Below are 15,378 nucleotides of genomic sequence, written 5' to 3' on the forward strand. Positions count from 1 at the left end.
GCACAAACTGAGGTACAAAGGTGGCTGACCTCTGTAAAATACAATCACCTGGCTTTGGATAACAATCTGAGGCTTTCATTTTGTCTATTTCAGACCAAAGAATCGAAGTGGCATTATACAAAACCACTACTTCATTTGAAAGCTGTTCATCAGGCTCACTGGCGAGAAGAACATCTACAAACCATTTGGATAACTTAAATTCCTGTTTCAGATTATTAGTATCTTAGATAGTATCAGCTAATGTGATTGTGGTGCACAGAACAATGGTAGATTTGCCTTGGCCATGCTGTCCATGCAATGAAATTGCAGAACCATAGCGTTATTCTAATCTTGCCTGTAATTTGCTACTGGAATAGCTTCCAGTTTCTACATCTTAGGTAAATAGGGCTTTATATCTTTGTAGCAGCTTGGACAGGAGAAGAGCCTTCTTGTTGTACAAAAGATCATTGTCTCTCTCTCCAATCAGCTAGTAAAATGCTATGTCATGAGGTGACAGTAATGTTGCACTGTAACTAGATGATTTTGCTTTAAGATTTATTTTACTCAATTAGGAAGAAAAACAGGCTGCGGGATAAAATGCATCCGAAGCAATCAAGTCTTCCACCAATATTTGGTGCAAAATGTCATCATCTCTTCTTTGAAATGCTGTCTCCCTTTGATTGGTTGCTCTCTCAAATGTTTGTATTTTATGAAGCTTCTTATCTTTCTTGTGTGTTCTCAAGCAAACAATGCAACAGGACCTATCACTGGAGAATGTGCTTACTCTGGTGGCTATAGAAGAAGGAGAACATAATGATCTCAGATCAGATTCAAAGTCTGTTTTCTTTCCTGCGTTCAATACAACAGTGACATGCCAAATTCAATTTGCTTTTGTATTTCTGAAAGCAACTCCAGTGATAGAGTATTGGTGGCACATCTTCTAAACTAAAAAACTCATTCAGTAGCTGCCAATACAATTCATCTCTCCTGGCTTCTGCTGCCAGCATCACAGAATTCTGTCCAGCATTGGTGGCTTTTGACAATTTTGCATTTTTTTTATTTTTTTGACAAATAACACATTTTTCAAAATTTCATGAGAGTCTTTTTCTCTTTGATGTAAGCATTAAGGGGTTTGTATCCTCCATGTCTTCATATACTGTAACTTCTTTGTAGAGGTAAAACTCCAAAAATATATTGTTAGAATTAACACTACCACTATCACCAGTTTTCACCTAATAAAAGTATACAGACTTGTGCTAGATCAGTTATAAATTAGATCTATATGTGAGTATCAAAATTGCCATTTTTGTTTAGTGAGCACTTTGACTGAAGCCCAATATGCGGCTGTGTATTGTCATCTCTAACACCACTACAGACTTGTGCATAAGTGACACTGAATTAAAAAGATGGTTTCTAAAATATTTCAAAGGCTAGTACTGCATGCATAGGCAATTACAAATTAAAACTTTCTCGTAGGCAGACTAGATGCTACATTGTATGTACAAAAAGCTTGCAAATGGAGAAGCATTGCATTAGGAATTCACATGTATCTACATCTAGCCACTATGCCATACAAACCATGGGCACACAACCTACTGCTACTGGTGCACAATCTTCAGTATGACTGATTTGGTCAGCAAATTTCAGTTGAAAATATAGAAAACTATTATAATCACTTGTGAGATACTTTCACAATTAAGAATATGCAATGTTAAGACATTTCATGATCGTATATTGCAAAACGTTAATATCTGTCATTTTTCCCACATGCTAAATAGCCTCATCATTTCTGGAGAAAAAAATACTTGCCCATGCAAAACAAATAAAAATCTTTTACTACATTGTCATTTGGTAGCTTTGACCAATAAGCACCATATTAAAGAGCTGAAATTAACTTATCAGTAAAAAATGAAGTCATAGTCATGTTGCATCGTTTCTGAAACTGTGCAAAAAAAATGATACTTTCTTATTTTGGGCACCATTGTTTCACCTCACCTACAGACTTATGAAACCACTTGACAGCTCCACATCATACCTCATCTAAACATACACAAAATAAGTTTTCAAATTATATAAGATGTGGGTGTGTGTAGGGTGTTTACATTAAACTCCAAAAATATTGCCCTTTTTGGAGAACTGCTACATGCTTATAGTACAAAGAGCAATTCTTTTATGCAGCATGCAATCAAACCCACATGACAAGAATAAAATGACATTTGGCAGAAGCTGGGATTGTGCAATGGGATGGATCATTCAATAAATGCCCTATTCTGTTCATTCCCTCTGAAGCATCTGGCACTGGACGCTGTTGGAAGACAGGATACTTGGCTAGATGGACCATTGGTCTGACCTAGTATGGCCATTCTCCTGTTCTTCTTCTCTGTCTTCTAAGACTCTGTGATAAAATTGATCAACTCAATCTGTTGGATACTTTTACCATTAGAATCAGCCAAAGAAGAGGAAGGATGGTTCACTGGTTAGGTGTCAGGCTGGGATTTGGGAGACGAAGGTTCAATTTCCTGTTTTGCCACAAACTTCCTGTGTTACCTTGAGCAAGTCACTTGTCTCTCTGAGCCTCAGAGCCCCATTTGTAAAATTAAAATAGGTCCCTATCTCACAAAAATATTCAGAAGATAAATACATTAAAAATTATGAGCTACTCACATACTGTGGCCATGGGGCCACAGGACAATAATACAAATACAAATAAATAAGTGCATAAAAAAGAGAAGTAGCCAAAAGCAAGTGATACAGATCTCCCTAATTCACAGAATTAAAATACCTGATAAAATGTAGTCGCCATGAGGACTTTGTCTACAGTTAAAATATGTTGTAAACATTTCCCAGCAATGCTAATGCCAGTTCAGCTGCAACATATTGGAAACAGTTTTAGCGTTACCTAGGCATACCCAGGTAAGTTAAGCCAAATAAATTAAAGTGAAGTGCATTAAACCCATGTGGATGCTCTCATTTCAGAAATAAAGTGGCATTCATTCGGTTTAGCTTAATTCACTTACGTTAAATTCACATCTTTAGTTAATTTAGCATCACTTTCTTGAGTATCCCCAAGTGGAAAAGCTCTTGGTGTGGTCACTGGCTGCTGCAGGTGTTACTAACACTATATCATTTAACCCTGCTCAGAAAAAGCCTTCTCAATATGTTATTACAAAAATGTTGGTAGTAGCTGGTGCCCTGACTAGAACAGAATACCCAGTGGTACCAAACTGATGGAAGTAAACACGTTTTATCAACTGGGGAAAAAGCTTGGAAAATGTCGCTACTGTAGCAGACCTCATAGAAAGCCGTGGAAGAGTCAAACAACATTTGGATTCTACTGAGCAGGATTCCTGTAAGAAATAATGGCGTGATCAGTGAAGTCAACTGAAAGAGTTAACTCTGCTCTGTGAGATACCGTGAGGGAAAAACGTATGGAAAAAAAACTAATGTGTCTTTTAAAAAAATCAATTTTATCTCATCATCATCATTCCCATAACCGCATTGGTCGCTGGGGCACCATCATTGATGAGCAATCAACCAATTGTCTCCACCCCTAACGATTGTGTGTCAGTGCTTGAGTCTCCATGAAGTCCATTCCTGTCCACTCTTTTATGTTGTCAATCCATCTCTTCTTCTGTCTACCTCTTCTCCTCGTCCCCTGTACTGTCCCTTTGAGAATGATCTTGGATAAGCCAGATGATCTTGTTACATGGCCGTACCACTTCAGCTTGCGCTTCTTCATAGTCGTCAGGAGGTCTTTATATGACCCAGCGCATTGGGTGATGATGTTGCAGACCTGTTCATTAGTGACATGGTTGAAGTAGGAGATGCCCAAGATTTTACAGAAGTATCTCAACTCTACTACCTGTATTTTCCATTCAAGTTCTGCCATAAGGGTCCATGTCTCACACACACACTGAAAAATGGAGATGACCAATTCAGTAGCATTTTCAGTTTTGATTCCAGGGAGATGTTCTTATGCCTCCTAATTGGCTTTAGCTTTGCCACTGCTGCTGCTGTTTGCGCAGTTCTTGCCAGAATTTCTTTCTTGGATCTTTCATCAGTGATGATTGCCCCCAAATACTTGAACTATTTCACTGTCTCCAGCTCTTGTCCACTGACAGTGATATGTGAGCTGATCCTGTCACATTTGTTTGTCATCAGCTTGGTTTTCTCTGTAGTGATTTCCATACCGTATTTTGCAGAGGTTTCATCCAATCATTTCACAAGGTTGGCAAGTTCATCTTCACTGCCTGCCAAGCCGTCAATATCATCAGCGAACCAAAGATTTGAGATTGTTCGCCCCCCAGTGCTGACTGTGTATATGTGATCTTCTAAGGCATCAGTCATTATGCACTCCAAGTAGATGTTGAACAGTGTAGGCGAAAGAAGGCAGCCTTGCTGGACTCCAACAGTGATGCAAAACTACTCTCTTATTGTGCCATTAACGAGAACTGCACTGCTGGCCTTGGCTTACAGTTGTTTAATGGTAAGAATAAGCTTACGACCAACACTGCACTTCTTCGTGATTGCCCAGAGAGCTTCATGCCATGCTCTGTCAAACGCCTTCTTGAAGTCAATAAAGACATGGTAGATGTCCTGCTGGTGTTGTAAGTACTTCTCACATAGAACATGAAGATTGAAAATCTGTTCTGTGATACTTCTTCCAGCACGAAAGCCAGCCTGTTCTTCAGCGATGATAGTCTCCACTTGTAGCTTCGATCTTTTCAATATGACTTTCAACATCACTTTGCTGGTATGACTAAATAAACTTATGGTCCGGTAATTTTGACACAATTTCAGATTGCCTTTCTTTGGCAGAGTGATGATTAGTGACTGTCCACGTGGAGGGCCACTCATCTAGTCTAGGGCAAACACTAAAATGTCTTAATTATACCATTATATCATGGCATCAATAGAGAGCAGAATTAAGGTTGTTTGAGTACCTTAACTGTGCATTTCTATACCGCAACATGTTTGCATTTCTTAAGTGTACACTTATATCACACAGTAAGCTGGCCATTTAAGAGTGTGCAGTTATTCCTGCAAAGGGAGGACAAATGAAGAGTACAGCCCAGAATTCAAAGATTCCAAGGCCAGAAGGAATCATTGTGATTATCCAGTCTGACCTCCAGTATAACACAGACTATAGAATTTCCCCAAAATTATTCCTTTTGAACTAGAGACTTTCATTTGATTTATTCCGTGAAAGGGGTGGACTTTGGGGACTTAACCAGTGGGTTAGGTCAACTGCAGTGAACTGACAGTGCTTGGAGCCAGGAGTGCTGGTAATCAGCGAATGACTGAAACAGAAGTGAAATTTAGGAAGATGCAGAGGAAGATGCATGGTTTCATGCCAGGTTCAGAGAGACCGCACTACACTTTAACTATGAAATTCCTGGGTTTGTAATGCTTGAGATAGTTACAGCATCCCTGTAATGTTTTTTACCCTGAAGTTACAGATATATACTCTCCTGCTTAGCTCCACTTTAGCATAGTTTTTACATTTGAATAAATAACACCACCCATAATGATGACAATGACAATACAAGTTAATTCAAGGAAAGAATCTCATCAGCTGGTTTTGGTGATGTAACTCAAGGGAGTGGAGTTTCAGAGTTTTCTCACATTAGAATCCCATGCTGATTTAAAAAAAAATATTATATCACTGCATCTATTAACAAAACTGAAAATGCGTTAATTATATTCCACGTTCCAAACATTTCATATTCCTAATCAAAGTGCAGAAGAGTATACTGAAATTAATATGTCCATATGGCAATAAATGAATATTATTTAAAGTATCACTGCAGCTGTTGACTGAGAAAGTAACCCTTTTAGTAACTATAATCCTGAAACATTGTATTGAAGAATTAAAATCTTTAGTTATCAGTCTCCCCATTCTTGCAATTCTTCCTTGATAAACTGGTGTTTCAGTTGTAGCATGAATTTCTCCCTAAAGTAGTTTCAGATCACTCTATGAATGAATTGTGAGGCTGATGACCTTCTACCCAAATACCTCCTCTTTCCTCAAAATATGTTTGTAAAAGTACCATTATATTTTTCTTGCCTGACATATTGCCCCTCAGAAGGACAAAGGCACTCGCTGGAAGTGGATAAGGCCCGAACACAGAGTCTCCTGTTTCCAAAGCCACTATCAGTCATTATCTAACGACAATTAAAATTCAGACTGATTATCAATGATAGGTTAGGAAAGACAAAAAAGCATCAGACAGTGAGTAGGTAAATTATCAACATACCACTTTTTTGTTTAAGTTTAATAAGTTACTGTCACACACAGGCAAAATAAAGAGTTAAACGGAATTGTATTAAAACTCATCCCAAATAAAGATGCAGGAATAATAATCAGTTTCAAATCATAAAAACAACTTAAAAGAAAAAAATACAGGAAAACTATTATAAAATTAACAGTTTTGGTTTAAGATAAGGCTTCATACACAAATTATTTTCTCTGAAAACAGTGCCTACTTGTAACCTTTTATTCTTATTCTAGGAGAGTTTTCTTTCCAAAATCTTGTTTTCTTTTTTAACTTTTAAACTGCTGTCACGGTTAAAAAGAAGTTACAATAAAGGTACTATAATACATAAAATGGTTCACCTTTAGTTCACAAAATAAATGTAAATAGGGAATTTTGAGTATAATTAACAATAAAATATAGCAATATTTTTGATGACTATGGTGGGTGTTGTGTTTTTTTGTTTACAGCAGAGACAATGAGGAATATCAACAGGCTTCTCAGTACCAGCGGCGGTTCCAGGCACCAACGTTCCAAGCACGTGCCTGGGGCAGCAAGCCGCAGGGGGCGCCCTGCCAGTCCCTGTGAGGACAGCAGTCAGGCAGCCTTCGGCGGCATGCCTCCGGGAGGTCCACCGGTCCCGGGGATTCGGCGGCAATTCAGTGGTGGGTACGCCGAATCTGCAAGACCAGCGGACCTCTTGCAGGCATGCCGCCGAATCCGCGGGACTGCCCACAGGCATGCCACCAAAGGCTGCCTGCCTGCCGTGCTTGGGGTGGCAAAACAGCTAGAGCCGCCCCTGCTCAGTACACATACTTCCTAAACCTACGACCACCTTCTAGATCAGATGTAGGCAAACTATGGCACGTAGGCCACATCCAGGCCGCGGGACCATCCTGCCTGGCCCCTGAGCTCCCAGCTGGGGAGCCTAGTCCCCGGCCCCTCTTCTGCTGTCCCACCTCCCCCACAGCCACGCCACCATGCAGGCCCTGCTCCGGCCCACCGCTCCTGCTGGGCAGCGTAGGGAGCGCAAGTGGCTCTGGCCGGGTGTCGCGGCTGCAAGCTCCTGCTGCTGGTAAGGGGGCAGGGAGCGGGTGGGTTGGGTAAAGGAGCAGGGGGTACTGGGGGGCACTCAGTGAGGAGGGGGTGGTTGGATGGGGCGAAGGTTCTGGGTGGGCGGTCAGTGGATGGGGAACAGGGAGGGTTGGGAGTGGGAGTCCCGGGGGGCCTGTCAGGGGGTGGGGATGTGGATAGGGGTCGGGAGGGCAGTCAGGGGACAAGGAGCGGGGGGGGGGGGGTTGAATAAGGGGGTGGGATCCCATGGGGCAGTTAGGGGCGGGGGGTCCCGGGAGGGGGTGGTCAGGGGACGAAGAGCAGAGGGCGGTTGGATAGGGGGTGGGAGTCCTGGGGTGGCTGTCAAGGGGCGGGGGCATGGATAGGGGTCGAGGTAGTAAGGGTACAGGGAGCAGGGGGGTTGGATGGGGGCGGGGGTCCCGGGAGGGTGCGGTCAGGGGACAAGGAGCAAGGGTGGTTGGATGGTTTGGGAGTTCTGAGGGGGACAGTCAGGGGACAGGAAGTGGGAGGGGGCGGAGGCCAGGCTGTTTGGGGAGGCACAGCTTTCCCTACTTGGCCCTCCATACAGTTGCGCAACCCCAATGTGGCTCTCGGGCCAAAAAGTTTGCCCACCCCTGTTCTAGATATTTGAGTACAGAGACCAAAATCATTTATTCCAACCTCCTATAATATACAGAATAGCTTCTACTAAATATTAATAAGTTCTTTATCCAAGTATTTCTACATTTTAATTATTCCTAAAAACAATTTTTTTACTTTAGTCTAATTTTATGTTTTTGCTCCTAGTTCATATTCCCTGCATAACCCTGAATAATTCCTTCCTCTTCCCAATGTTCATTCCTTTGAGATATTTGTAGACTGTTTTGTGCACATGTATGCTATTTCCTAAATAAATGCTCAACTGTTCCATCGTATGTTCAATTTTTTTCTGCATAATTGTTTAAATAAACCAAATTCCTAACCATAAGTCAATAGTTTACTGCAGTGGCAGAAGAGCTAATGTGACTCCAATCTAACTGTCCTTGATTATTCTCTCCCTCATAATAGGCAGACTACAACTTAATGAAAACTGTTAGTTTTAATCACAATACCTTTTTGTACAGCTATAGGGAATTGTTGAAGCCTCCAAATTGACATGCAATCAATTTTCATTACAAGCGTTTTCTTTCGCTGTTTTTCCCGCTTCAAAGCTTCTTCAGCCTCTTTACGTTCAGCTTCTAGTCGCTTAATCAGCTCAATGACCTCTGATAACACCGCTTCTGTTTCCTGCTTTAAGGTTATAGTCCTGCTGTTTTAAAATACATTTTTAAAAGTTACATATAAAACTATATTTATATATAAGTTTACACACACACACACGCACACCCCTACCTTCTGCTAAGTTCTCAACATAAAGTTGTCCCATTCACATATACCAAAGTATACACCAGGGATAGGCAACCTTTGGCCTGCAGCCCGTCAGGGAAATCCGCTGGCGGGCTGGGACAGTTTGTTTACCTGCAGCGTCCACAGGTTTGGCCAGTCGCAGCTCCCACTGGCCACGGTTCATCGTTCCAGGCAATGGGGGCTGCGGGAAGCGGCGGCCAGCACATCCCTCGGCCCGTGCCGCTTCCCACAGCCCCCATTGGCCTGGAATGGTAAACCGCAGCCAGTGGGAGCTGTGATCACCGAACCTGCGGATGCTGCAGGTAAACAAACCATCCCGGCCCACCAGCCGATTTCCCTGACAGGCTGCGTGCCAAAGATTGTCAATCCCTGGTATACACAATTACTTGCAACACAAAACTGGCACTTTCAATAGTATTTTCCCCTAAGAACATAAAAACATAGGAATGACCATACTGGGTCAGACCAAAGGTCCATCCAGCCCAGTATCCCATCTGCCAACAGTGGCCAATGCCAGTTGTCCCAGAGGGAGTGAACCTAACAGGTAACGAGCAAGTGATCTCTCTCCTGCCATCCATCTCGACCGTCTGACAAACAGAGGCTAGGGACACCATTCCTTACCCATCCTGGCTAACAGCCATTAATGGACTTAACCTCCATGAATTTATCTAGTTCTCTTTTAAATCCTGTTATAATCCTAGCCTTCACAACCTCCTCAGGCAAGGAGTTCTACAGGTTGACTGTGCGATGTGTAGAAGAAGAACTTCCTTTCATTTGTTTTAAACCTGCTGCCCATTAATTTCATTTGGTGGCCACTAGTTCTTATATTATGGGAAAAAGTAAATAACTTTTCCTTATTCACTTTCTCCACACAACTCATGATTTTATATACCTCTATCATATCCCCCCTTAGTCTCCTCTTTTCCAAGCTGAAAAGTCCTAGCCTCTTTAATCTCTCCTCATATGGGACCCGTTCCAAAACCCTAATCATTTTAGTTGCCCTTCTCTGAACCTTTCCTAATGGTCAGTATATCTTTTTTGAGATGAGGAGACCAAATCTGCATGCATTATTCAAGATGTGGGCGTACCATGTATTTATATAAGGGCAATAAGATATTCTCCGTCTTATTCTCTATCCCTTTTTTAATGATTCCTAACATCCTGTTTGCTTTTTTGACTGCCACTGCATACTGCGTGGACATCTTCAGAGAACTATCTACGATGACTCCAAGATCTCTTTCCCAATTAGTTGTAGCTAAATTAGCCCCCATCATATTGTATGTATAGTTGGGGTTATTTTTCCCAATGTGCATTACTTTACATTTATCCACATTACGTTTCATTTGCCATTTTGTTGCCCAATCACTTAGTTTTGTGAGATCTTTTTGAAGTTCTTCACAGTCTGCTTTGGTCTTAGGCTAGGTCTACACTGGAGGGGGAGGGGGGATCGATTTAAGATATGCAAATTCAGCTACGCAAATAGTGTAGCTGAATTTAACATATCCGAGCCGACTTACCCTGCTGTGAGGACGGCGGCAAATCGACCACTGCGGCTCCCCCGTCGACGGCGCTTACTCCTATCTGCGCTGGTGGAGTACGTGCGTCGATTCGGGGATCGATTGTCGCGTCCCGACGAGACGCGATAATTCGATCCCCGAGAGATCGATTTCTACCCACCGATCCGGGCGGGTAGTGAAGATAAGCCCTTAGTTATCTTGAGCAGTTTAGTATCGTCTGCAAATGTTGCCACCTCACTGTTTACCCATTTCTCCAGATCATTTATGAATAAGTTGAATAGGATTGCTCCTAGGACTGACCTTTGGGGAACACCACTAGTTACCCCTCTCCATTCTGAAAATTTACCATTTATTCCTACCCTTTGTTCCCTGGCTTTTAACCAGTTCTCCATCCATGAAAGGATCTTCCCTCTTATCCTGTTACAACTTAATTTACGTAAGAGTCTTTGGTGAGGGTGACAAAACCTTGTCAAAGGCTTTCTGGAAATCTAACAGAGAGTCCTGTGGCATCTTTAAGACTAACAGATGTGACATGCATCCGACGAAGTGGGCATTGACCCACGAAAGCTTATGCTCCAATACATCTGTTAGTCTTAAAGGTGCCACAGGACTCTCTGTTACTTTTTACAGATCCAGACTAACACGGCTACCCCTCTGATACTGGAAATCTAAGTACACTATGTCCACTGGATCTCCTTTGTCCACCTGTTTGTTGACCCCTTCAAAGAACTCTAATAGATTAGTAAGACATGATTTCCCTTTACAGAAACCATGTTGACTTTTGCCCAACAATTTATGTTCTTCTATGTGTCTGACAATTTTATTCTTTACTATTGTTTCAGCTAATTTGCCCGGTACTGACGTTAGACTTAACGGTCTGTAATTGCTAGGATCACCTCTAGAGACATTTTTAAATATTGGCGTTACATTAGCTATCTTCCTGTCATTGGGTACAGAAGCTGATTTAAAGAACAGGTTACAAACCATAGTTAATAGTTCCGCAATTTCACATTTGAGTTCTTTCAGAACTCTTGGGTGAATGTCATCTGGTCCCGGTGACTTGTTACTGTTAAGTTTATCAATTAATTCCAAAACCTCCTCTAATGACACTTCAATCTGTGACAATTCCTCAGATTTGTCACCTACAAAGAACGGCTCAGGTTTGGGAATCTCCCTAACACCCTCAGCCATGAAGACTGAAGCAAAGAATTCATTTAGTTCCTCCGCAATGACTTTACCATCTTTAAGTGCTCCTTTTTTATCTCTATACCCTCACTTTATTTCAGATACAGAGTATAGTGAATGTATAGTAAAATGGCTGACAACATAACCTCTCATTTGCTTATGGGGATACTATCCAGAGAAGAGTACAACTGCAAAATTCTTCCAGATCCCTTTAATGTAATTTTTCTTGCTGAGAAAGTACCTTATTAAAACATCTGTAACCCCGATAAAACTCAATGGGGTCTCAATATCATTATCTTACCAGGAGCATTTAGACTTAGTCAAAATTCCACTCTGTGAAAAGCTGCTACAAAAAATGCTTCAAGCACTAAGGATAAATTATTTCCATAAAAGGATCTCTGAGGTCAAGGTCTGCTGTTCTGATTTATACACCTACAGTAATTCCTCAATTAACGTTGTAGTTATGTTCCTGAAAAATGTGACTTTATGTGAAACGATGTTAAACAAATCCAATTTCCCCATACGAATTAATGTAAATGGGGGGGTTAGGTTCCAGGAAAAAAAAATTAGCCAGACAAAAGACATTATATACAAATACAGTATAAGTTTTAAACAATTGTAAACAAACAGTTTAATATTGTACACAGCAATGAATGATTGTAAAGCTTGGTTGAGGTGGTGGAGTAAGAGGGTGGAATATTTCCCACAGAATGCCTTTCTGCTAAATGATGAACTAGCACTCGGCTGAGCCCTCAAGGGTTAATACTGTTGTTAATATAGCCTCACATTCTACAGGGCAGTATGGACTGAAGCAAGAGGGAGGAAACACAATAGATGCAGGGCAGTAGCTACGAACACTTCCCTGCAAAAACTGAACATGATGATGAACCCACGCTATCCAGCTGGGGTGCACCATTCCCTCCTCCTGACAGCTGCACAGATGCTGACTTTCCAAAGTGCTGGGGGGTGCGTACATGAGTGAGAGAGACGTGCATTGCCCATTTAAGTATGCTGACCGCACTTCAAGTATGTTGCCCTTTTAAGCAGATCAGACAGGAAGCAACAGCTTTCTGCAAGCTCCCCCCGCCCTTTCTGTCCCCGAGCCCTGTGACTGTCCCCTCCTCCACTTTGTGGAGAGGGGGTATGGAGCGGAGGGGGTGTGCAGGAACAGGGGGACATCCTGACATCAGCACCCCTCTCCCCCCCTCCCCCAGCAAGCAGGAAGGTCCCAGGAGCAGCTCCAAGGCAGAGGGCAGGTCAGGAGCAGCACGGCAGTGTGGGGAGGGTGACCTGAACTGCTGCTGAGCTACATACCTTACAGGGAATTTAGGGGAGCTGATGGGTCGGGGGCTGCCAGTCCCCCCTGGTTCTAATCCCCACGAGGAGGGGCTGCTCTGCCAGAGAATCCTGCAAGCAGTGGACAAAGCAGGCAGCTGCCAAACAACCTTATAAGGGAGCATTGTGCAACTTTAAACAAGCATGTTCCCTAATTGATCAGCAATGTAACAACGAAACAACCTTAACCAGGACAACATTAAGTGAGGAATTACTGCACCTAAAATATTAAAATGTTTTGAACTACAGTCTTTAGGGCTTCATCTGGGCCTCCCATTATGCAGCTACAGTTTAAGGGTAGAAGGGACCACCAGATCATCTAGTCGACCTCCAGTACAACACAAGCCACTAAACACAACCCAGGCATTTCCATACCAAGCCCAACTACGAGAATTAGACGAAAACATTACAGCCCTCAGGAGACCAAACTATTGAGTGCAGCAGGCTTAAAAAAGTCAAAACATTGCAAGCACAGAAAGGAAGGCCACTGCTTAAAATCTGGGGTGAAAGCCTTGCTTTACTGAAGTCAATGGGAGTTTTGCCACTGACTTCAGTGGAGCCAGGATTTCACCTCTGCCCCTTAATATTTATTGACAAGTTATGTAATTGGCTTCCTTTTGATAAATGGAAAGTCAAATTTGTTTTAAATCAAACTTTAAAAGGTATGTACTGAATATTGTTTTTAACTGCATGAATTGTAAAAGAGCCTCAGCCTTTTTGTCAAGACAACTGTATGAATGCATTGTATTATTATTATTATTATTATAATTTGTGTCCACAGGTGCCAAGCAAAAAAGGCTTCTAGAATTTCCAGCAGCCACAGAGGCTGTTTTTGGCTAGTTCAGACCCTAAATGCCTAAAATACAGTAGGGGTTTAATCACAGAAATGAAAGTTGTCTCAGCATAAACAGAGCAATTTGTGAGACTATAATTTATCAGTACCTAATATGTTATTGTGTTTTAGTTCTCCACCTTGCAAATCAGGAAGATATTTACATTTTAAAAATGTGTATACATTAGTATATTGCAATCACTGTTACAACTTTGAAAATTATGTTACAGAAGGGAAAACAACTTTACTAATAAAATTCTGTCATTCAGAACAAACACCTTGAAACATCTTTACCTTCACAATACATCCCAATGTCTTTAACATCCAACTTAGAGGAGTTTGATAACCAGATATCTTCACTATATTCAGTGCTGTTCATATCTGAAATCCTATATGTACAGACAACTGTCAGTAACAAGTTTGTCATTCAAAATGGTTTACTACATATGAAACAGACACTGACAAATAAATATTGCCTTTTAGGACACAAATTAATATGTTCCATTTTTTAAAAAGGAAGGCGCTGCTCTTCTGGGGAAGAGTGAGCCTTAGGGAAAAACGCAGGTAAATACACTGCCTGATTCAAATGAAATGGAGAGACCACCTTGGATAAAAGGTCTTTTCCTCGGAAAACTGAGTGTAAACTCAGCCAGCAGGGCCTGCAAGTCTTCTTGCTGAAGTGATGGCTAACAGGAACGCAGTTTTCTGAGACGGGGGCAGTGGACAGGATGCATCAGAGCTGCCAGAACTGTGGTTAGGTCCCACAAGGGAATCACTTCTCAGACCAGAGGATGTAAGCAGACAATCCCCTTCAGAAATTTCATCACCATGGCATTAGAAAAAACAAACTTCCCTTGAATGGGTGGGGTGGAACGCTGATCTGCCACATGCACTCTCAGCAAACTGAGTGCAAGGCCCAATTTCTGAAGATTTAACAGGTAATCCAAGATGTCCTGGATGGAAGCCTCTGAGAAGGACTTGTCAGACAGCCTCCGAACACTACTCTTCCTCTTCATTTAGCCATGAAGTAGACACGCTGTGAAGTGCAGGGAGCTGATCACAGGATGGAGGGTGCAGCCATTTTTCTGAATGAGCAGATCGGGATGGAGAGGAAGAGGTATGGGAAGTTGAATTGACAGAGCAAGGAGATCTGAAAACCAGCCCTGTTTTGGAGCAACCAGGATGAGTTTGGCCCAATTCTCTTTGAGCATGAGGATGAATTAAGGAATGATTGGAATAGATGGAAAGGTATACAGAAGAGTCTACCACCAGCTGCAGTGGAAGGCCTTGGAGAGGGAGTGAAGGTTGAGGCCCCCTCAAGGGCAGAATAGTCAACACTTCCTGTTTTCCCTTGTCACAAAGAGGTCAATTGCAGGGATGCCCCATCTTGCAAAGATGACTCAGAGAACACTCTCCTTTCAGGACCACTCACGGCTCAGGGAGAAAACCCTGCTAAGATGGTCTGCAAGATGATTTTGTACCACCGGCCAATGGACTGCTACAGGAGTGATGTCGTCTTTGATGCAAAATTGCCACAGGTTGATCACCTCCAGGCAGAATAACCTGGACTGCACACACTCCCTTTCTTGTCCACATAGTACATGGTAGTGGTATTGTCAGTGAATATGTGAACCACTGCATATCCAATGCAGTCTCGGAAAGCATGACATATTGTGGATGGCCTGAAGTTCCAACATGCTGATATGGAGTGAGGCTTCTTGTTTTGATCACAGGCCCTGCACCCTCAACGAGACCAGATGCACCCCCCAACCCAGAAGGGAAGCATCGGTAACCACTAACTTGGTCAGAAAGAGCC

General features: G+C 42.3%; 1 protein-coding gene across 1 annotated transcript in view; it reads right to left on the bottom strand.

Annotated features, from left to right (window-relative positions):
- Positions 1 to 15,378, bottom strand: part of CCDC178 (coiled-coil domain containing 178) — a 313,262-nt gene that overhangs the window by 283,167 nt on the left and 14,717 nt on the right. Inside the window, exon 4 of the mRNA XM_065582469.1 lies at positions 8,399 to 8,595. Within this exon, the coding sequence (XP_065438541.1) occupies positions 8,399 to 8,595 (197 nt within the window). The remainder of the gene's footprint in view (positions 1 to 8,398; positions 8,596 to 15,378) is intronic.

This window comes from Chrysemys picta, chromosome 2 (assembly GCF_011386835.1).
Source record: "Chrysemys picta bellii isolate R12L10 chromosome 2, ASM1138683v2, whole genome shotgun sequence".
Classification (NCBI taxonomy): domain Eukaryota; kingdom Metazoa; phylum Chordata; order Testudines; family Emydidae; genus Chrysemys; species Chrysemys picta.